Source organism: Equus quagga, chromosome 3, assembly GCF_021613505.1.
Source record: "Equus quagga isolate Etosha38 chromosome 3, UCLA_HA_Equagga_1.0, whole genome shotgun sequence".
In the NCBI taxonomy this organism is placed as follows: Eukaryota; Metazoa; Chordata; class Mammalia; order Perissodactyla; family Equidae; genus Equus; species Equus quagga.
This window is the reverse complement of record NC_060269.1, coordinates 53,689,907-53,712,281: the sequence shown is the minus strand read 5'-3', so window position 1 is coordinate 53,712,281 and position 22,375 is coordinate 53,689,907. Positions and strand designations below refer to the sequence as shown.

At 36.2% G+C, this 22,375-nt stretch overlaps 1 protein-coding gene across 5 annotated transcripts in view; it reads left to right on the top strand.

Annotated features, from left to right (window-relative positions):
- LOC124237644 (probable ATP-dependent RNA helicase DDX60) overlaps positions 1–22,375 on the top strand; it is a 92,782-nt gene that overhangs the window by 55,600 nt on the left and 14,807 nt on the right. For all 5 annotated transcript variants that reach the window (XR_006888052.1, XR_006888053.1, XR_006888054.1 and 2 more), the window contains 8 exons: positions 2,439–2,597; positions 5,504–5,651; positions 6,971–7,123; positions 9,223–9,327; positions 10,968–11,168; positions 16,379–16,483; positions 16,753–16,894; positions 18,501–18,622. Coding sequence is in view for 2 of the 5 variants with exons in the window: in XM_046657542.1 (XP_046513498.1) it covers positions 2,439–2,597; positions 5,504–5,651; positions 6,971–7,123; positions 9,223–9,327; positions 10,968–11,168; positions 16,379–16,483; positions 16,753–16,894; positions 18,501–18,622 (1,135 nt within the window). In the remaining 3 variants the exon portion in view is untranslated. The remainder of the gene's footprint in view (positions 1–2,438; positions 2,598–5,503; positions 5,652–6,970; positions 7,124–9,222; positions 9,328–10,967; positions 11,169–16,378; positions 16,484–16,752; positions 16,895–18,500; positions 18,623–22,375) is intronic.

Below are 22,375 nucleotides of genomic sequence, written 5' to 3'. Positions count from 1 at the left end.
CTGTGGGAGTTTTTCAAATAATAATGTACCTGTCAACCTTCTCTAATCTAGTTTCTGGGGGGAAAAAACCAAAACGCGTGGAGCATTGTTATTGTTTAGTGACAGTATCGGCATGTATTTAAGAGCACACACTTCATGGTCAGGCCCAAGTTTGGATCCTACCTCTGCCCTCTATTAGCTGTCACTTCTAGGCCCAACTTCACAGCTTTGAGCCTTAGTTTCCTCATTTGCAAAATGAGATGATAAAAATATTAACACATAGAGCTGGAGTGAAAATTAAGTAAAAGTAAATTATGGAAGCACCTAGTACAGTACTACAAAATCTTATAGGCTGAGGTCCAATCTCCAGATCATATTCATTCTATATAGGTTATCAGAGCGATTTAAGAGGAAAATTATTTCCAAATACTCTAGATTTTAAAAAGTGAAGTACTGTGATGAAAATCACGCCATTTAGTAGAGAATGTGTGCCTAGATCAAGTAACATGCATTAATGTAAAAAGAGAAGCAACACAATGTCATGATTAAGAACATAGGCTTGGAGGCCAGGTTCTGCCACATGCAAGCTGTGGGATCTGGGCAAGTCACTTAATCTCTTTATCTCTTCGTTTTCTTATCTACAAAATAGGGATAATAATGGTGTTTTCATCATATGGTTGTTGTAAGTACCAAATAAGTTAATATATTTAAGACAGTGTCTGACAGTAGTAAGTATACTATGTGGTTACTATCTTTATTATTTTATTGTCTGCTATATGGAATTTCTTGCCATGTGGCATAAACTGCCACTTTCTTAATCCTTGCTTCACCAGTGTGCCAGTTTATTTACTCTTCACTAGCTTACAACATTTTCTTTTAATGCTGGCTCTTTAAATACTTTAAAAACCCCTTTGCCTCACAATTTACCTTTAAAAAACTTTATTGTGTAGACCCAACCCATGATTTGCTATAATAAGCTATGGTGAGTATAGTGATAATGGCTGTTGGCTACTGGCAGCCATAGCATTTTGCCAGTAAGTTATCGTGGGGGAAAAACACTTCTGTGGATTTTTAAGTCTTCTTGTCAGAAGCCCTAGCTTCCTGACACAGGGAAATGTATGTGATGTAAAGAAAGGGATGTTTGATTTTGCTTCCCCTAGAAACATTTTACTCTTTACATACTATGAGAATTTGATCTGTAGCCGTTTGCCTAGTTAATCGCTCAGGTCTGAAAGGGCTAAATGTTTACAACCTGGACTAGGTCTTTGGTTTAAGTCCCAAGGTACCAGGAAGTCTGGACCACTAGGTCCCTGGGTACTTACATTTCGAAGATATAAAGCCCAGACCCTGGAGACATTTCTGGATTGTAATGGCGAGCAACACTGGGGTTTATCCACTCTCTGGAAACAAGTAGTCACAATCCAAAGGTTAGGGTGAGAACCCAAGATTCTCACCATCCTGCCTAAAAAATCAAAATTTTACTGTATGATCTCAGTTATATGTGGAATCTAAAAAAGCCAAACTCATAGAAACAGAGAGTAGATAAGTACTTGCTGGGGAATGAGGGGTGGGAAAATGTGAAGATATTGATCAAAGGGTACAAATTTCTTTTTATTAGATAAATAAGTTCTGGGAATCTAGTGTACAGCAGGGTGACTATAGTTAACAGTACTGTATTGTATACTTCAAAGTTGCTAAGAGAATAGATCTTAAATGTTCTCACCACACACACACAAAAAGGTAACTATGTGAGGTTATGGATGCATCACGTTATTATGGTAATAATTTTGCAATATATACATGTATAAAATCATCATGTTGTACACCTTAAACTTATACAGTGTTACATATATCAATTATATCTCAGTAAAGCTGGAAAAAAAACATAAAGAAAAACAAAGGAGACATTAAAATTCACAGAAGATTTGACCATCAGGAAATCTGAACTTATATGTATTTACCTAATACTAAGGGCTTTTGATTGTGTTATGAGGCAGCTCTAAAGGTCAGTGGAATTAAATACAAGAACAACATCAACAACAACAAAAATAAATAAAAGAGCAAAAATTGTTTGTTCAAAGAAGTTTTTTTCTCATCTTTCAGGAGGGGGGAGAGGGACCCCTCCTCTGCATATAAATAAGGAAAATCCATTGCCCTCTGTCCCTTGCCCGTGGAATGTCTGACTACCCTTACAGGAAAAATTCCCATGGGCTCTCAGTGCTGCTGCCCCAGGAGTAAGGTCTGGGGCAAGGAGAGGAGCTTATTATTTACTATAAGGTATTTAATAAGGAGTTTGCCGACCCAGAACATTTTGTGTGCCTCTTCAGGATAAAACTCACCAAGATGGATATTAAAAACTCAACAGGTGTATGTCGGGATGATATCAGTAGATGGAAATATGATTGAATTTTATTTGTGGTATTATTTTCAAGGCAAGCATTCTTTTCATTTGTTTTCAGATTCAAGTTAGGAACTGTAGAAGGAAGTGCTAATAGTGCGCGTAATTTCCTGGAGGAAAAGCAACAGAGTAAAAGGTCTCTCAAAGCTGATAAAGAAGCCCATGTTGTGGCCAACAAACTTCGAAAAGTTAAAAAATCCATAGAGAAACAAAAGACACTGTAAGTATTTGACTAAACAAATTGGTGGTTAAAATACTTCCCAAGTCCCAGTAGGAAATGTACATTGAATGTGCTACAAAGAAGTTCTAGTTATTGCTTGGGCTTATTTTCAAATTGAGTAAATTTGGTGGGACAATGGGGTAAAGATAAGTGGCCATAACATTTATATATTCCTTAGTTGCATGGATCAGTCTCCTTAAGATTAGGGAGAGGCAGGACCACAGCCTATGAGCATAGGTGGGTTATATACCTGACATGATCATCCTTCAAAATAAGCACATCTTTGATGCGTACATGACTCCGACTCTCAGCTCTCAGAAGGCTTAAATGAAGTCCACTCACGTTGTCTTGGGTCACAACATGGAGGTGTCACTGATAGACCATCGCAGTCACATAAGTGAACATGAGCTCGAGAATGGATTGAAATGCTAATAATTTTATGCTTGGTATAACTTTGCTCTTTTGACTCCTCTTCCTTCTTCTCAATGCCTGATTCTAACAACTCTAGGTCCAAAATATTTCTTCTCTCCCTGTTATCCTCTCCATCTTTAGTCACTGCTTGGTTTTGATGCTTGTCGTGTCTTCCTTGGATGATAGAGAGATTTTTTTGGACTCCAGAGCCTTAAGGTTCACCACTCTCCAATCTAGCCAGCAAGTGTTCTTGCTAACATTCCAGTTGATTAAATTGTCCTATTCTCAGCATTCTTCCTTCTTCCTTGCTTAGGTGATGAACTCTAAACTCCTTGGCTATTGTTGGTATATCAACATGTTTGGAGCTTTGCTGTAACTTTTTCATCTTCGCTTCCTACCACTCCCCTCTAACAATACTCATTTATGGTTCTCCTTACGTGACTTATTCTACCTCTATGTTTTTTCATAATCTGACCCGTCTGCTTTGAGTGCCCTCCTTCCAGATTGCTCCCAAAGTTAATGCTTGTAACTTTGCTATCTCTTCTCTAAATCTTGCCCTAATTCCCCGTTAGATTTAGTGCTCTTTCTATACTTTCAATAGTTAATAGATCAATTATTGTAATGTATTGCTGTTGTTTTTTATATGTCTTTCTTTTTTCTAAATTGTTAGCTCCTTTACAATAGGGACCACACATTTTCCTCTTTTTATGTCCAGTGCTTAGCACGTTACTTGGCAGGTAGTAGTTGTTTCACAAATATTTTTGAATGAATGGTTGATAGTTCCTTTAAAGTTCAAACAGCTTTTAGAGCATCTCTGATTCAGATTTTTCAAATTCTAGAGCAAGCTAGAATTTTCTTCTGACTCTTCTGCTTATCTTCCCTCTGCCTGTTGTGCTGTTTTCCTGGAAGTAAGGGGAAGTGAAGAGCCCAGAGAGAGACAATATGGAAGGTGTAAGCCTTTTCAGGAACTGACGTTCTTTAGACAAATTTTCCTCAGGGCACTAGGAGTCACCATTTCAAGTTGGGTTAGTGACCAAAAATTCAAGCTATAAAAGTATAAGGGATGTTTCAATACCTTGTTCAGCACCATCATTATACTGAGGGTGGGTGTGGGCCCTGCTCTGGGCTCTGTGCTTTGGACAGCACCACTCTGGCCCTCCTCCATCTGCATCCATTCCAGTAAAATTAGTAGGAGTTAGGAGTTTAGGAGGTATGCCTACCCGGGGCTCACTCTCACCCTCTTAAATTTCAAGTTGTTATGGAGCTATATTTGTCAAGGTAGGAGGAGAGAATGTATTTTATTTGGCAGTTCGTGACCTTGATTTAAAACCTATAAATAGTTAGACAACGTGTGGATCTCCATTAGTCCTCTGCCCCATGCTCTGCAAACATTAGGGCCAGGCCTTTCCATAGTCATGGCATTCTCCCTTGAGTTAAAGGTAATGTTAGTTAGAGGTGAGAACACTTAATGATGGGATATAAGTGAGCTCATCCTCTCATATTTGGAGTTGCCTAATGTGCATGGTTAAGAGACAAACCAAAAAGATTAAAGAAAAGGTAAGTGATCTGGGTATCTGTAAAAGACTGTTACACTGAGGGGTAGTGGATAATACAGTCTGATGACATAGAACCTAAGCTGGGGCTTATGGAGCTGTGGTCCATAGAGAATCTTAGGTGAGATTCTCTAGTAGTACACTCTGAGATGGGGATACCTGTGTAAGTGATTTAATGAAGGAGTGCCCTTATAAGGGACATTTAAGAAAGTGAGGGAAGCAAAAATGAGAACGTGAAGAAGATATGAAATGATGTGAATTTTGCTAGAATATTGCCTGACCTTGGTCCAACAGGGAGATCTGGGGGTACCACAGAATTGCCCCAACTTGGATCAAGATGGCTGAGTTTTGTACCTCATATCAGTCAGTTACTGGCTTGAACCACTTCCCCAATTCCAGGAAAGATTGTAACCTCCCAGATATTTCCAAGAGGCTCTTTCCAGTTGAGGGCAATTCTCCAGGGAATTGTGTAGCCCAGAGCCCTTAGCAACCAAACTCAGAGCAGCAGTAGCATCCACCACAAGGAGAGAAGTAGAATGGCCTGTAATTGACAATGTGGAGCAAGGGGGACACCGACCTTACCTACAAGCCTAGTGTCACGAAGGCTGAAAAAGAGAAAATGATCATCACTTTAGCAAATGGCACTTTAGCAAGGAGGAATGAGGTCATCTGGGGAGAACTGGATTTGGCAAGGAGACTACTCACAGTAGGAAAGAAAGGGAACGTTCAGAGAAAATATGGGTGCATGGGGGGATTTTCAGATGAGGGACCACAAGTTCTAGAGGCTAATGAGGAAGTGCGTTAGAGGGAGAAGTTGGAGTCAGGATAGTACAGAGGTATATAGGAGTGAATATCGGGGTGACGGGGGGATCTGGGAAGTCTTGAGCTTCCTATGGTGGCCAAATCTGACTCTTCTTTACTTAAAATTATTTTTATGAACAGAGATGAAAAAAGCCAGAAAAAGCCCAGAAAAATGGATCAAAGCCTGGTACATGAAGCTGAACATGATAATCTACTCAAGATTCTGGAGAAGAACATGGAAATCCCTCAGGACTGCACGTATGCTGATCAAAAAGCGATGGACCTTGAGGTCAGCACTTAGAATGAAATAGTTCTCTAGGAAATTATTTCGCATATCAGCCATTACTTCTCAGTTATAGACATTGTTGAATGTAATAACCAAATACTATCTGTGCCAGAATAGAAATCTCAGTGTATGACCTGGCTACACATAACTCTTGAGGGCTCTGAAGAGCGTGTCTAAAAAGGACAGGGCTAGGATTTATGGATTATTTCTTGCATGTTAACAATTAACCCTTGAGAGCGTCTGCCTTTTCCTTATTTCTTTCTATGATGCTATTTTTCACAGCTTGAGTTCTAGACTTCAATCTCACGTGCCTCATTTGAATATTTGGTCACATGTGGTCCAACACATTTTAAGTAATATGCACAGAATTTCTCAAAATCAGAGGCCTTTATTATAGTCAAAACATTCCACCAAAAAGGTATTGAAATATCTGAAGGTGGTATGCCATTTTTTCTTTAAAACATTTTTTTACTACAAATAAGTCATGCTTATGGTAGACAGACTGAAAATACAAATTAGTAACAACAAACGCAATGCCATCAGTCAGCAGTCATCACTGCCCTTCTGGAGGAGCTTTTTATATCTTTTATTTGTGACTACACACACACTGTATATATATATATATGTATGCATGTGTATATGTATACATATATATACACACATATACATACTCATTCTTCATGGTCTCTTCCTTTTTAATAACTATGTATTTACATTGTCATTTTAATGGATCTTTGATATTCCTTTGTATGGATGACCATACGAAAAAAACTGAAATGTCCTTCACTTTTGGATACTTAGGCTGTTTTTTCTCCCTCTCATAAGCAGTGTTTATCTTTGTACGTATAACTCTTTACACAGGTGAATTTCCTCCCTAGGGCATGGATATTTTTAAGGCATTTGTGATTGATTTACAGTGAGAAGTAAGCATTCCTGGACCATAAGGAGCCTACTCTGCCTTCTTGGAGAAGTCTCAGTCTCTGAAGAGAACTCCTAAGGCTGCAGTAGAGAACTGAGCTCCGCCAGGCAGGCGCGGGTTCTCCCTCACCCTCCGCTACATGCTTCATCTCCTGCTTTGTCAGGACTTTTCAGCCCTGAAGTGGAGCGAAACAGCTCGAGACAGTCTATTCAAAGATTTGGGAATATTTCCTATAGTTCCTGTTGCTGCCATAAAATGTTCTTTGTACTCAGTTTCAGTGGTTGCCTCATTTAGCTAAATTATTACATAGGATGCCTCTTTTGATTAAAACATTTTTTATTGTGATTTAAATGAAAATTAGCTAAGAAGTTATCAGAATCTTTAAAACTCTTATTTCTTTCAGAGTTTGCAGATGGTGTTTGATCGAGTAAAATTTGCAAGAAAAGGTGCAGAACTGATCGCTTTGGCCAAAAGGGGTATTGGATATCATCACCGCTCTTTGAGCGCCAAGGAGAAACAATTAGTTGAGATCCTTTTTAGGAAAGGATTTATTAGGGTAGGTACATTTTTTCATTCTAAAAATTGAAGCTGTGTCTACATGAAGCTGATTGTCCATGACAAGTGGAAAACAACCACTTTTTCTCATCTATGTCGTTTTATAATAAGCCATGATATCACTGCATATTTTTCATCTCATGTGATTGAGGGAAAGCTTTTGATGTTTATAATCATTTAGTTTATCTCTTTTTCATGAGATTAAAATATTCCCTAAACAGGTAGTTTTCCAAATATTTCTATAATGAAATATACCTCTGGTATTAGTGGAACAACCCCTTGCTTTTTCATTTATAATATCTAGGTAATTTTGTCAGTTATTTGTATAATTATGGCTGTAGAATTCTTTCATGGGCGTGGAGGACATTTATGATAGCATTTTGATCAGATCTGTCCCTCAGTATAATAGTTGAAATAAGAGCGAGAATGTATTACTTCCTCTGGACCCACAGCATGTCTTGGCAGAGTTTTTAGATGTGTCGCTCCTGATGCTCTCTCTCCTATCACTGATAGTGGACAAAAGGAAGATGACCTTAAACAGCCTACAAAGGAAACCCTTGTTGTGTTTTGTTTAGTATGTCCCAGGAGGATGTACAGGGATGCCCATTCACAAAGAGGGTTTATGTAATTTCCTAGCTAATTTAGATCTTGAGTAATATTTAAAAAGAGAGGCTGACTTTTTCAAATTACTCATATTAAATTTTTTGTGTGATGTCCATTATATGTGTGTGTGTGAGAGAAAGAGAGAGAGAGAGGAGAGAGAGGTTGAGATCGATTCTGCTACTCTAGGTAGTGTCTTTTAATCTTAATAAACTAAATGTTGAGGAAAATCTGACACCCTACTTAAAGGACAATTCTATAATCTGGAAAAAACCCAACATAGATCATTAACAACTTTTCTTAGCTTTTCTCTTAACTAATAACAAGCTATTTATTTTAAAAGTCAGCAACCAGAGACAAAATTTTCTATGATTGTGAACCATGAATTGTGAATTGAGAGGCCCATTTACTTTGATCAGCATATCCTCTGTCTAAAATAGGATCTGTTAAATAGTAGTTCCTCAATTATTATTAGTTTAATAAGTGAATACCTAGATCATTCCAGAAAAGGTACTATGGAAATAGTGATAGCTTTGTTATAGAGAATGCATTTTTAAAAGGTATTTATTCTAAATTTAACGTTCTTACTTTTCCCATTTTTGTTCCTATTAAAGAACTTTAGAAGAACAGTTAACAGTGTGTTGCATTTTGACAGATGTATAGATCTCGGTTACAGAATAATTAGAGAAGATTATTCCATGTACTTTAACATTGACCATGGCATATATGACAAACAATATAAAGAGAAAGAGAGGGCAATTGGAAATACTCAGCATTATATGAAAATAAGCAAAACTGGACTATTAAAAAATTGTAAATTTCATCCTACTCTTTTTCTGGTTAGTTATCACGGCAATTTAGGGGAAAATGAAACTTCACCTTGCACTTGTTCCTTAGATATGTTATTTCCATAGACATAACCTTCACAAATAATTTAGAGTGGATGAAGTAGGCAATTGCTTAGAAGTGGGTTTGTGAAAGTATTATTACCCTGTCATAGGGAAATTTCCTTTCTAGTCATTCATTGAAAAATATTTACTAAACACCTGTCATGTGCCAGACACTCTTCTCAGTTTGGGGATACAATGGTGAATGGGGCTTGGAATCTGGTGTAAGACAAATAAACAAATAATATTACTTGAGGTGGTCATTAATGCTATGAAGAGAAATAATGTAGGACAGGGAGAGAAATAATGATGATAGGGATGGTTATTTTGGATGTGGTAGGCCAGAAATTTCTCTTTGACATTTGAGCAGAGTACTGAACAAACCAGATAAACAAATATTCAAGAGAAGAATATTAGGTGCCTAGCAAAGAGCAGCTGGTGTGGCCCTGAGCTGGGAATGTGCTTGCTGTGTTTGTGAAATAGCAAGAAGACCAGTGTGGCTGGTATCTCTAGCTTTCCCACTGATTTAGATGAAGTTCAATGAGTTTCAGTAACTATATGGCATTCTATTGAAATGCTATTTTACGAAGTAATTGTTTTATTTTCTTTCTAGGTGGTGACAGCTACTGGGACACTTGCTTTAGGAATCAACATGCCTTGTAAATCTGTGGTTTTTGCTCAAAACTCAATCTATCTGGATGCTTTAAATTACAGACAGGTATTGAATATGCACAAACTCACTATTGGATAATTAAAATATGGACATAAAATGGTAAAAAATGTGAGCCTTTAGTTTGCAAACATGCTGCAATTCATGGGCTAGCACACCCTGACATTCATTCATGCCTGATTGTCATTTTTAGCTGTGGGGTAGTGGAAAGCATGTGAGTTCGGGATTATGTGGCCATCACTAACCCGATATGTGACCTTCGGTGAGATATCTAAACTGCCTTCTGTCCTATCTCCAGCATAGGGATGATAATGACTATCCCACAGCATTTGCAAGCATGAAATGAAATAATTTGTAGGAAAGATACACGTTGAAGGTGCTCAGTAAACATTTACTTGTTCATTTCCTGTTTAAATGAATTCAGGCTCTCGAGTTATCTTTAATGCTGCTCTCTTTGCTCCTGATACACAATCTATCACCAGCCCACTTCATTACTCTGCTGTAGTGGTATTTGAGTTTTGCCTTGTAATTTCTGTTTCCACTATCTTTTATCATATATTCTCGACCTTGCATTATTTAACAGTTTTCCTGATTTTCCATTCTCCTTACTCTACTACGTTCTTGATGCAGTGTATTTTGTCTTCGTTTGGTTTCCCTGATGAGGAACATTTGATGAATATTTCTACTAGTGGCATCAAATTTACGTATATCAGACAACATTCAAATTTTAACAAAGTGCTGCTCTACTTTCCTCTCCAAACACTTACTTCTCATTCCCATAGATGCCTTGTTCCTGCCCAAGATAACATCCTTATTACTTCCCATCACTTTACCAACCCCTGTCCTTTTGATTTCTCCTCCTGCTGCTGTGCTCTGCATAAACTCTCCTCTTATATCGTCTTTGAGAATCTCATGTTTAGGGCACTGGAGCCAGAGTGTTGTGATATTTTGCATGAAGAACTTGGGAGTTGAAATGCCAAGGTTTGAGTCCTGGATCTTCCACTTCCTAGTTTGACTGTGGGCAAGTTTCTTATACTCCCCATGCCCTAGTGTCTGCATTTTGAAATGGGGATAATGATTATAGTTACCTCGTATTGTTGTTGCTGTGAGGTCTATTTAAAAAAAAACTTTGGCACATTCAAAGCAGTTAATAAATGAGAACTAATATAACTGTAAACAGTAAAATTTTGTTCTTAACTTGCTTTTTACAAGTGGTGTTTCTGAATTTTATCTCACTCATGCTTTTCCTTGATTTGTGCACAATTTTTATGGATATTTGTAACTGAACACACTCGTGTGTGAGCGACGTCATGGCAGGGAAAGGGATGAAGAAGGGGAGATGGGAGGGAGAAAATTGGTGTAATAAGTTCAGCTGCAGGTGAACTTGAAATCAGGGTCTAATCTTTTCTTCTTGCTTTTTGTTTCTTCTATCTATCGTTGTGCAAACACCTAGCGCAATTTTTGGCATGAATTAAGCACACGATAATGATAAACGTCTCATTTTCAGCTGTGTCTCAGCCGTGTAAATTTCCAAAGTGCTACACGGTTGGATTTTAGCTTCAGTTATTTAATGCTTGGACATGTACACAATTTTCTTGCTCTAATCCAATGTAAAAAGCTCAGTTCTTACACTGTGTTGGAGAAAGTATTTAGGGAAGTTTTACACTGTGATTCTTTTCTGTTTCCAGATGTCTGGACGTGCTGGAAGACGAGGTCAAGACCTGCTGGGAGATGTTTATTTCTTTGATATTCCAATGCCCAAAATAGAAAAACTCATAAAATCCAAAGTTCCTGAACTGAGAGGACAGTTCCCTCTCAGCATAACCCTGGTCCTGAGACTCATGCTGCTGGCTTCCAAAGGAGATGACCCAGAGGATGCCATGGCAAAGGTACCGTACTTGACCCTGTCTGAGGCTGAACCGTCATTACTGGCATGGCTGTGGTCAGGTCTGTTCTTTCAGAAGTCTGTAGCAGTAACTTTTCAGTTTCCTCATTCTTTAATGTGTCATAATATGGGGGAGAAAAGCTTTTGCTTTCTTCCCTTCTAGGTTCTTTGGCTGGCCTAGTACTTAAATGGACTAAGACGAATTAACAGGAGAAAAAAAACAAATTTAATTTCATATGTTCAGAAACCCCCAGATTTTGAGCCTGAAAGAAGTGACCAAAGCAGGCACTTTTATACCTTTTAAACAAAGAAACAGTTATTTGTGAGAAATTGACAAAGGGGTTTGGGCTTTGATTAATGAATTAGTGAAGAAGTAATGAAGTTTGTTTATACGGCCTTCTGAGCTCAGAATTCCCTACCTCTGCTGATGAGAATGCCTTCTCCCCTCCACGTGCAGAAAGGGTACCCTTCACGTGGAGAATTTGTTTCCTGCTTTCAGGGGGACAAATGAGGGTCAGAGTGTCCTTCTTGCACTGGCTGTTTCTTAAGTAACTTTAAATCAGAATAATCTGTATACCAAAGTGGTATATTTTGGGAAGGCCTGACTTGAACCTCAGCAGTAATGTCTTGAATAGTAGAGGATTGGGGGTGCAGGGAGAAAATAATATTTAGTTTTGTTTGGCTCCTCTATCAATCATAGAATTTGCATCCGGATGGAATTTGGAATTACCCAAGCTTACTGTTTCCATGTATAATAGGCATTGTCCTTTAGGAGTTAAGTGTGCTGGCATGGATTTAAAAAGAACTGGGTTAGATTTCTGTTTCCACTATTAGGCACAAACACATTTGTTTTTATGATTGCATAATAAAAGAGTTTATTTTTCATAAAAAAGTAACCCAAGTTCATCAATGAATATTTGCATAATGTAAAAAGTGAGAAGAAGAAACAGTCACTCATACCTAATTCTGCTTTTCAAGGACAATATTATCATTTTGGTATTTTTTTCCGTCATTTTTCTAGGCATAAGTGTGTGTTTGTTTTTTAAACACTGATACATTTATATTTAATTGGACTTTAGAATATGGTTATAAACTTTTCCTGGAGTTTTTTGCTCAGAAAAATGTTTTGTGTCCAATCACGGAATGAAAGATTTAAAATTCATAATGAAATAATTTGATTTTCATCCTTATAGAGATGCATTGTGAAAGAGACGCACTCTTCCCTGGTTTTGGCTATTGATTATTATGCCCAGTTAAATCAGATACTATGTGCTGAGGTGAAGATTCTACTAGGGCTTTTGTGATGAGTTGGTTCTTGTGTTGTCGATGGTCCTACAGAGCAGGCACGTATCATTTTAGACCACAACTTCCTCATTTTTGAGTTCTTAATTTTTATCTCTGTATAGAAGAGAATACATCCTCTAGAAAGCCGTCCAATTTTTTTCAAAAATGTTATCAGAGTGCTTTAATTTCTTTGCCATGGCATGTTTGAGAAGATCTACTTGTAATTTCACATAAAAGACTCAAGTGTGGGCATAAAATTCTTAGAATATTCTCTTTACTCATTACATCAAACTAAGATGGCTTCATTGCCTTCTGGCATTTACTGTTATAAAGGAGCAGACTCTTTTAGAGTCTCCTCTACAGGAGCCATACTAATTCCTGTGCTCTTGTAGTTAATTTGATTTTTTTTTCCTGCCTATGTAATTATATGAATATTTTTAAAAAATCCTTATATTTCAAATTTTTTTCCGAAGAATTTCTGTTTTGTGGGGGCTTTTTTTTTTGTGACGAAGATTGGCCCTGAGCTAACATCTGTTACCAATCTTCCTCTTTTTACTTGAGGAAGATTATCGCTGAGCTCACATCTGTGCCCATCTTCCTCTATTTTATGTGGGATGCTGCCACAGTGTGGCTTGATAAGTGGTGCTAGGTCCGCATTCAGGATCTGAACCTGCAAACTCTGGGCCACAGAAGCAGAGCACACGAACTTAACCACTATGCCACCGGGCCAGCCCAAGGGTCTTTTTTTTAATTGATGTTTTAGTTATCATATGATGAGAACTTTCAGTCTTCATGCTCAGATTTTTTTTTATCATGGTAAAATACACATAATGTAAAATTTACCATCACAGCAATTTTTTTCTAGTTTATTGAGGTCATAATAGATAATAACATTGTGAAATTTCAGTTGTACATTATTATTTGTCAGCCACCATATGTATGTGCCTCTTTACCCCTTATGCCCACCTCCCAAAGCCCTTCCCCTCTGGTAACCACTGAACTGTTCACTTTGTCCATATGTTTGTTTATCTCCCACATATGAATGAAATCATACTGTGTTTGTCTTTCTCTGTCTGGCTTATTTCACTGAACATAATACCCTCAAGGTCCATCCATGTTCTGCAACTGGGATGATTTTGTTTTTTTATGGCTGAGTAGTATTCCATTGTATATATATATATCTCATCTTCTTTATCCATTCATCTGTCAACCATCATAGCAATTATTAAGTGTGTAATTCAGTATTGTTAAGTACATTTGCATTGTGCAATGCTTAGGTAGTTTTGGAACTAAGAATATATTTCTTAAATTAGATCTTTGATATTTATTTCTGTTTTAATTTGTTCAGTTTCTTTTTAAGGAAAGGTTATAATTTTTAAATTGAAAATCTTTTTTCTCTTCTCCATTGCTATGTTTTTCTTCATATGAGAGAACATATGAGATTTATCTTCTATATCACTGATGCAGCCTTGCAAAGTTTCAATTCTGCTCTTTGGTAACACAAATGTGGATCGATTTTAATTCTGCTACTGGATTTTTAGTTTTCCTGAAATTTTTTCTACTTCATATATCACTCTTTTATATCATAATAATGTATTATTTTTAAAATGTCAGTTTATATTGTCCACCTGCCTTATGCTGTTATGCTGCATTTCATAGAGGTCATATCACATCCATTGAGGATACCAAGTAATTAAAAAAAAATTTTTTGTTGCATAAAGAACACTTTCATAGGTCAGCTCTTTTGTTTTAGAGTAAAAGCCAATGTTCTTGTGACGGTCTGTAAGGTTCTACAGGAGCTAGTCTCTGATTAGCTTTCGAACTCACCTCTTTCTCCTCTCCCACATGAACCCACTACCTGCTCCACAAACACTCCAGGCACATTGCTGTCTGACGACCACGGCTTTGCTGTTTTTCTGCTTCTAAAATCTTTCCTCAGATATAAGCATAGCCTCACGCTTTTAGCTTGTTCAGAGTTTTACTCATTTATGCCCATTTATATGTAGCACATATCACTCCCTACGTAGCACCAAATATCTATGTCAAGTTTTTATTTATTTTCTCTATATTTCCCACTGGAATGTAAGCACCCTAAGGCCAAAGATGTTTGTTTGTCTTAATTTCTGGTATGGACATTCAATAAATATTTGTAGCATGACTGAATAATTTTAGGAAGATGATCAGTTTCTTAGAAAGAGTTGATCTATTGTGAGTTTTTCTATTTTCTTACTTTTGAATGAAGGTAAATATATCCAAATCTGGTAGCTTGCTAAAGAACAGCATTATGGCTTTTCTTCTGGTTTCACTCTCTGCCCACCTCAGTGCTGTTTAAAAATCCTTTCAAATGTGGAGCTAGATGAATAGATTTTGGTTCAAATCTCAGTATTGAACAGCTTTTCAACTATACGCTTTTCTGGACTGAAAATTCATCTTTTACTTTTGCCAATCTTGCTGGCACACTGATCATGTGGATATCGTTCATCACTACAAACCACGGTATGCATTGCTATCAGGAGTCTTGCTATCTTAATAAGACTTTAATTATGCAGTCTGCATCTCTAAGGTTACAGTGAACCCCCATGAGTTGCTCACCCCATTACTACTTTGCTTTTTTCTGGCTGTTGCCATCTGTGACTAAATGCAGAGCAAGAGAGAGAAGAAGTTGTAGGAAAGGCATTTTGGGTGACGTCAAATAGTATCACCCCAAAGTTAAGGTAGTGAAGAGCACATCCCCTTCCTTCCTCCCTTCTTTCCTTCCTCTCTACTGCCCCCTCCCTTCTTCCTTCCTTCCACCTAGTCCACTGGCCTTGCAATGAGTAGCTATGTTTCCCAGCTTCTATAAACTCTCAGGCCTCAAGGCAGCCAGGCTTAAACTTTGGTGATATTGGGACATTTTGCTTTTATTGGGACCTCATAGATATTTTAGTGGGCAATTGAAAGATATCTGAATTACTCTCTCAGTGCTGTTTTACACTTGAAACCAAGAAATATTTTTATTTGGTTTTAATCAAACTGGTTCCATTAGTTTTGCAACAATACTGCGGGACATAGAATAATATAATATCTTGTTTTCTTCCAGAACAAACCAAGAGCTATAAGTTCTTAAACTGGATTAACATTTGTTACCAGATTATTTGGCAATATGTTGCATTTGTGATGATTCTGTTTTATATGTTCTGTTTTGTTAAAGGAAATATTTGCCATGTAAGAATATGGTAAAACAAACAATATGAAATCTAATTAAATCTTATGTATTCCTAGTATCTGTGTGATATAATAGATATGAGTAATATCTATCTTATTATTTTATATTCTTTTATGTGATGCTCAGTCAGGTTTGGCCACCAGAGGAGACAGAGAAGAAGTTCAGGAAAACGCAGTTTATGGTACTCACAGGTCCTAGAGACGGGAGGCATGCCTCACCATGCAGGACCACATATGAAAGACACCAGATGGTCAGAAGGCAGAAGACAGGAGCAGGGAGAAGGTTAAGGTCACTGCCTTTAGTGGAGCTTTTGTATGAAAGGCAAGACAGGGCAGAGTAAACAGTTTAGGATTGACTAGTTTAAATAATTCCTTTGGGCTGTGTGGGTGGTCTCTAGTCTCCTGGTACCCGACCCTGGAATGATTTAGGATAGGAGAAATATTGGCTGGGTGTGTGACAGTTAGGTAAGGAAGTAGTTGGGAGTATAAAGTTGGGATTGATTGATTTGCATATAGTAAGCATGATTTTAGGCAAGTTCTTGTTATTTTTTGGGGATTAGCTACCCTTAGGAGGAACACTGTCTCCTCAGCCAGAAAGGTTTTTTAAGATGTCAAAAGATCATAATATATAGAAACAGTAAAAAAATTATAGTGCACCCGTATTGTCATTTACAAATGTATTTCATATCACTAACATGCTGTGGATTAATGTATTTCTCTTGAAAGGTGATGTCAGTGCTAAAGCATTCATTGCTGTCCTTCAAACAACCCAGAGCCATGGAGATGTTAAAACTTTACTTCTTATTTTCTTTCCAGTTCCTGATGAAAGAGGTATGATTGTGCTTTGTGTTTTTGTGAAATAAGATTGGTACTATTTTCATTTCTTATCATGCTACACTAATTGTAGTTTTAGGAGGTTATATCTAATGATTAATATTACTTATAATTGATATAATTAGCAAAATCGGGCCAGGTAATGATTATCAATCTCTCTTATATTGACGTTAAGTACTATTTTAAACTGGTACTTAATAAGTTACTTATTGATTAATGTATGTGGTGAATTGAGTCAAACTACTAAATTATTTTTGTTCTTTTAGGGCTATTTAAATCAAAAAGGAAATCCGACGGGGTTTGCTGGACTTGTATCACATTTGCATTATCATGAGCCTTCTAATCTTGTTTTTGTCAGTTTTCTTGTAAGTGGCCTTTTCCATAATCTCTGTCAGCCAACCAAGAAAGGTAAGCTTGATGTTTCATACGTATAGTCTAAAAATAGCAACGGAGGCTAGAGTGAAGCTAGCACTTTGGGAATATTTTTTCTACAAAGAGAATACAAGTTAATATTTAGATAATTTATAGATACCAAATTAGACAAAATAAAGTTTTATATACTTACTAATATAGATTATATGGGAAACAAGAATATTTTAAAACATCAACTTCTTATTAACTTCAGTGATTCCTTGGCTCCAGGATTCAGAACACAGTAAATAATATATGCTCTTTTAATAAATATTTTCTTCTACTTAAATATAACATGTAGTCATCATAGAAAAAGGATATAGGAAAGCATTATGTTAAAAATATTCACTGTTAATATTTGTAAATATTGTCTTTCACTCATATTTTCTTTGAATATAACTGTATAGTGTATTTAAATAGCTGTTGTTATATTAATTGTATAATCTAGAATCTTGTTTTTCCCCTGAATATATTTTTGCCAATATCATGTAAATTTTTTGTGAATTCCATTTGTAATGCCGACCTAATATTCCGTTTAACACAGTTTCTATTAAAAGCCTTTGATTTTTATAATTAAACAATAGACCCCTTAAACAGTGTCCCTAAAGAAATGTTTCTCTCTTTGTGCTTAAATTTGTTATAGTTCCTAATGCCTGATGAATTCAATGCCTTTCACACCATTACTTTCTTTTATCTTCCATCATTAACTGATAGGAACACTCTATTTTGCACAATAGGTCTAGTCACTATGCTCTGAACATGCATTATTCTGTGAAACAAGGATACTCAGGAAATTTGATCCCCCCAAAAGCTCTGTAAGAGGAGAAATAATTTCAGGCAACAGGAAGTGCAGTTGTGTTTGTTGCTGTGTGTGAGGGGTGGGGTGTGGTGTGGTGGGTGTATGCAGTTATAAACACGGAGATAGAAAATTTGGTAACTTTGTGAGGCAGAGAGTATGGTTATCACTATTTTATAAACGAGGAAACTGAGACATAGAGAAGTTAAATAAATTGCCATGGTCACAAAATTTTAATAAGGGTCAGTGCCAAGATTCAAATATAAGTGATCTGACTCCAGAGCCCATGTTATTAAGTGTAGCACCTTTCTCACCACTACAATGTAGTGCTCATTTATGGTGAAGGATAGAGAGCAAGTCGACTACGTTTAATCTGATGGCAGGAAGGGAAGGCAGGGAGATAAGGCTTGGAGATTATTTGTAGGCCGAATTTTGGAAAACCTGAAAGGCTAGGTTAAGGAGACTGGATTTTGTTTATGATGCAATCAGAGATTTTTGAGTAGGTGAGAGACGTGATCATAAAATGCTTTAGGAAAACTGATCATAGAGTGAAGAGGGGAGAATCTAGATAAGGAGGTAAGGCAGTTTGTGGTCGAATGACTAGGCTCTGAACTAGAGGGGGAGCAGCGAGAATGGAAAAGAAGGGACAGATGTATAACGGCTAGTAGACACAGTCATTCCTCACTTGCTATATTGGACAAAAAGTTTTATTTTCCATGAAATGAAATGCAATATGACATTTAATTTAAGGTGAAAAATGGGATTAACACACTTTACATTTATAACAAGACATTTTGTTTTCTATAGGCTCAAAACGTTTTTCTCAAGATGTTATGGAAAAGCTAGTGTTGGTATTGGCAAATCTGTTTGGAAGAAGACATTTTCCAGCAAAGTTCCAAGATACTACTGTCAAGTTTTATCAATCAAAGGTAAAATTTATGATTCTGACAACATTAAATAATTAAGATAATTTAATAGATCCTACCATAAATGATTCAACAGCAGTAGGATTTTATTAATGTAGGATTCTTTTGTTTTGTAGAATAATAATGTATTCTTTTGATAATCAGTGTTACATTTAGTCTGTATTTATGTTTCCCTCTATAAATCTATCAAAAGATTAAATGCCTTGAGGAAAAATAGCATAAAAAATTTTCCTCATGTTTTTCATTTGAATGTATCATCTTACAGCATTAAGTGGCTAAAGAAAAAATGTAGGTAATTGTACGGTAATGAACTAATAGTTCCCATCATTGAATCTGCAATGCTCTTAGGATCTTTTTACCTTGAGGTAGGGCTATGGACAGGGACAGTATGTTGTGAACTATAATATCCTCACTGAAAAAATATTAGAATAGTCATCTAAGAAATCACCCCTTGGCTTACATGGACTGAAAGGAGGAAAACTCTTTTCCAATTTTATTTACAACCTTTTCTTTGATCATTATTCCCTATCATTAAATCAGCACCAAATGCTATTACTAACGAACTCTACCAGAATCTGAGAAAGTGGGATAGGCTGGTTATACTAGATAACCTTAGTAAAAGGTGGCAAGGAACAAAAAGAGAAGGGTGATCTGTATTGCCTAACCTCATGAAGTCAAATTACAAATCTTAGCCTTCACAGAATATTCTTTAGATCAGTGAACACAACTTTAGTCATTGACCTATCATCTTCACATTTTTTTCATCACATGTACATTCTTGAACTATTTAATTTTTTGTTTAAATAAATTAATATTTAACTTACAAAAGAAAAGTATATCTATTCTTATGAAGAAGGTCATCATAAAAAATATAATAAAAGATGGATTTGAGTGGAGGCCTCCTGTCCCTCTCTTTTTTGTTAATCAAAGATTATTGGAAATTTGTGCATTTCCAAGTAGGATATAATAGGTGGCCATCACTCTTATTGCAACAGAGAGCTATGGAAGTAATGAGGATTGGATTGGCTAAAATTATAAAATGGCAAGACCTTATACAAGATGTGATAAGAATTTTCAACCACGGTTTTTCTCCCAAAGGATTTGTCAATTCTGGACATGGGTTAAAAATTGTATTTAGCATGTGCAGAGAGCCTCTCCTATGAGATTTTATTAAAAAAAAAACAGCAATAAAGCTTTTGCTGATCACATGGAGCTGGAATGACAGACTAGAAACTTGAGAGACATAGTGAGTTTTAACCACAGGACAGTTACTGGGTACCAGATCTGCATGAAATGTAGGGGCACTACACCAAATTTCTTACAGTCTTGTAGCATTTATTAAATAAAAACTCACTAAAGGGAAGGGTCTGCATTTATGCACAGGCTTGTATTCCCCTCATCATTGAAGTCATTTAGGACTGGAAGGTGTAAAAGAAAGTTAAAAAACTCTACAGGAAAGAGGTGGATCTTTGGGAGTCTTTTAAGGCTGAGAAGACTGAAACCAACCAGCCTCATACTCAGAATCCCAAGAGGATTATGACCTAGCAACAGAGACAAACCAGACATAGCCTGAAGCTCATTAAAACTGAAAACCAATACCAAGACTGATAGCTGACTTTTTAACCAAAATAATGGGAGCTAGAAGAAAATGGGAAAAAAGTTTTCACTTCACTTTATTTTCATACATAAATGTGTAAATATACTTAGTATATGTTTTAAACATAATTTAAAACAGGGTAAACATACTATAATTGGTTTAATAACATATCAAGAATATATGCAATATCCACCTTACTCTTTTTTTTTTTAGCTTTGTCAAGATATAATTGCTATATAGAAAATTGCACACATTTAACGTATACATCTTGTTGAGTTTGGACATATGCATACACCCATGATATCACAACAACCAGGGTACTAAACATATCCATCACCTCCAAAAATGTCCTTGTTTTCTTTTTGTTTGTAGGAGCACTTAACATGAGATTTATCCTTTTAATGTATTTTAAAGTGCACAGTCTTCTATTGTTAACTACAGGTACTATGTTGTACAGCAGATCTTTAGAACTTATTTATCTTGTATAACAGAAATGTTATATCAAATAAAGGCAATTCCCCATTTCCTCCTACCCCCAACCCCTGGCAACCACCATTCTATTCTCTGCTTCTATGAGTTTGACTATTTTAGACACCTCATATAAGTGGAATCATACAGTATTTGTCCTTCTGTGACTGGCTTATTTTACTTAGCATAATGGTCTTTAGATTTATCCATGTTGTTGCAAATGGAAAGCTTTGCTTCTTTTTTTTAAGACTGAATAATGTTTCATTGTATGTATGTATCACATTTTCTTATCCATTCACCTGTTGATGGACATTTGAGTTGTTTCCATATCTTACCTGTTATGAATAATGTTGCAGTGAACATGAGGGTGCAGATATTTCTTCAAGATACTGATTTCAATTCTTTTGAATATATATCCAGAAGTGAGATTGCTGGATCATATGATGGTTCTATTTTTAATTTTTTAAGAAACCTCCATACATTTTCCGTAGTGCTTGCACCCATTCACATTCCCACCAACAGTATATAAGGGTTCTAATTTTTCTACATCCTCCTTAACACTTGTTATCTTTTGTTTTTTGTTTTGATAACAGCTATCCTAACACATCTGAGGTGATATCTCATTGTGGTTTTATCTGGATTTCCCTGATGATTAGTGATGTTGAGAAACTTTTAATGTTCAATGCTTTTAATACTTGGTGGCCATTTGTATGCCTTCTTTGGAATAATGTCTATTCCAGTCCTTTGCCCATTTTTTGTTTTTTGCTATTGAATTATAGGGGATGCTTATATAGTTTTGAAATTAATCCCTTACCAGATAGACGGTTTAGAAATATTTTTTCCCATTCCGTAAGTGCCTTTTCACTCTGTTGATTATTATCTTTGCTGTGCAGAAGCTTTTTAGTTTGATGTAGTCCCACTTGTTTGTTTTTGTTGTCTATACTTTTGGTGTCATATCAAAAAAATCATTGCCGAGAACAATGTCCCTGTATTTTCTTATACTAGTTTTACAGTTTTAGGTCTTACATTTAAGTCTTTAACCATTTTGAGTTTATTTTTATGTACAGTATATAGTAAGGCTCCAATTTCATTCTTTTACATAGGTATATCAAGTTTTGCCAACACCATTTGTTGAAGAGACTGTCCTTTGCCCATTGATTTTCTTGGCACCCTTGTCAAAGATCTGTTGACTATATATACATGGTTTTATTTCTGGACTCTCTATTCTGTTCCATTCATCTATATGTCTGTCATTATGCTTGTACCATGCTGTTTTAATTGTGTTTTGTAATATGCTCTGAGATCAGGAAGTATGATGCCACCAGCTTTGTTATTCTTTCTCAAGATCACTTTGACCATTTGGGCCATTTTGTGGTTCCATATGAATTTTACGATTTTTTTTTTCTATTTCTGTAAAAAAAAAATGCCATTGGGATTTTGATAGGAATTTCATTGAATCTGTAAATCACTTGGGGTAGTATTGACATCTTAACAGTATTAATTCTTCCAATCCATGAACATGGCCTGCATTTCCATTATTTGTGTCTGCTATAATTTCTCTGTGTTTTATACTTTTCAGTGTGCAGATCTTTCACCTCCTTGGTTAAGTTCATTCCTAAGTATGTTATTTTTTTTGATACTATTGTAAATGAGATTGTCTTAATTTCTTTTTCAGTTACTTAGTCAGTGTA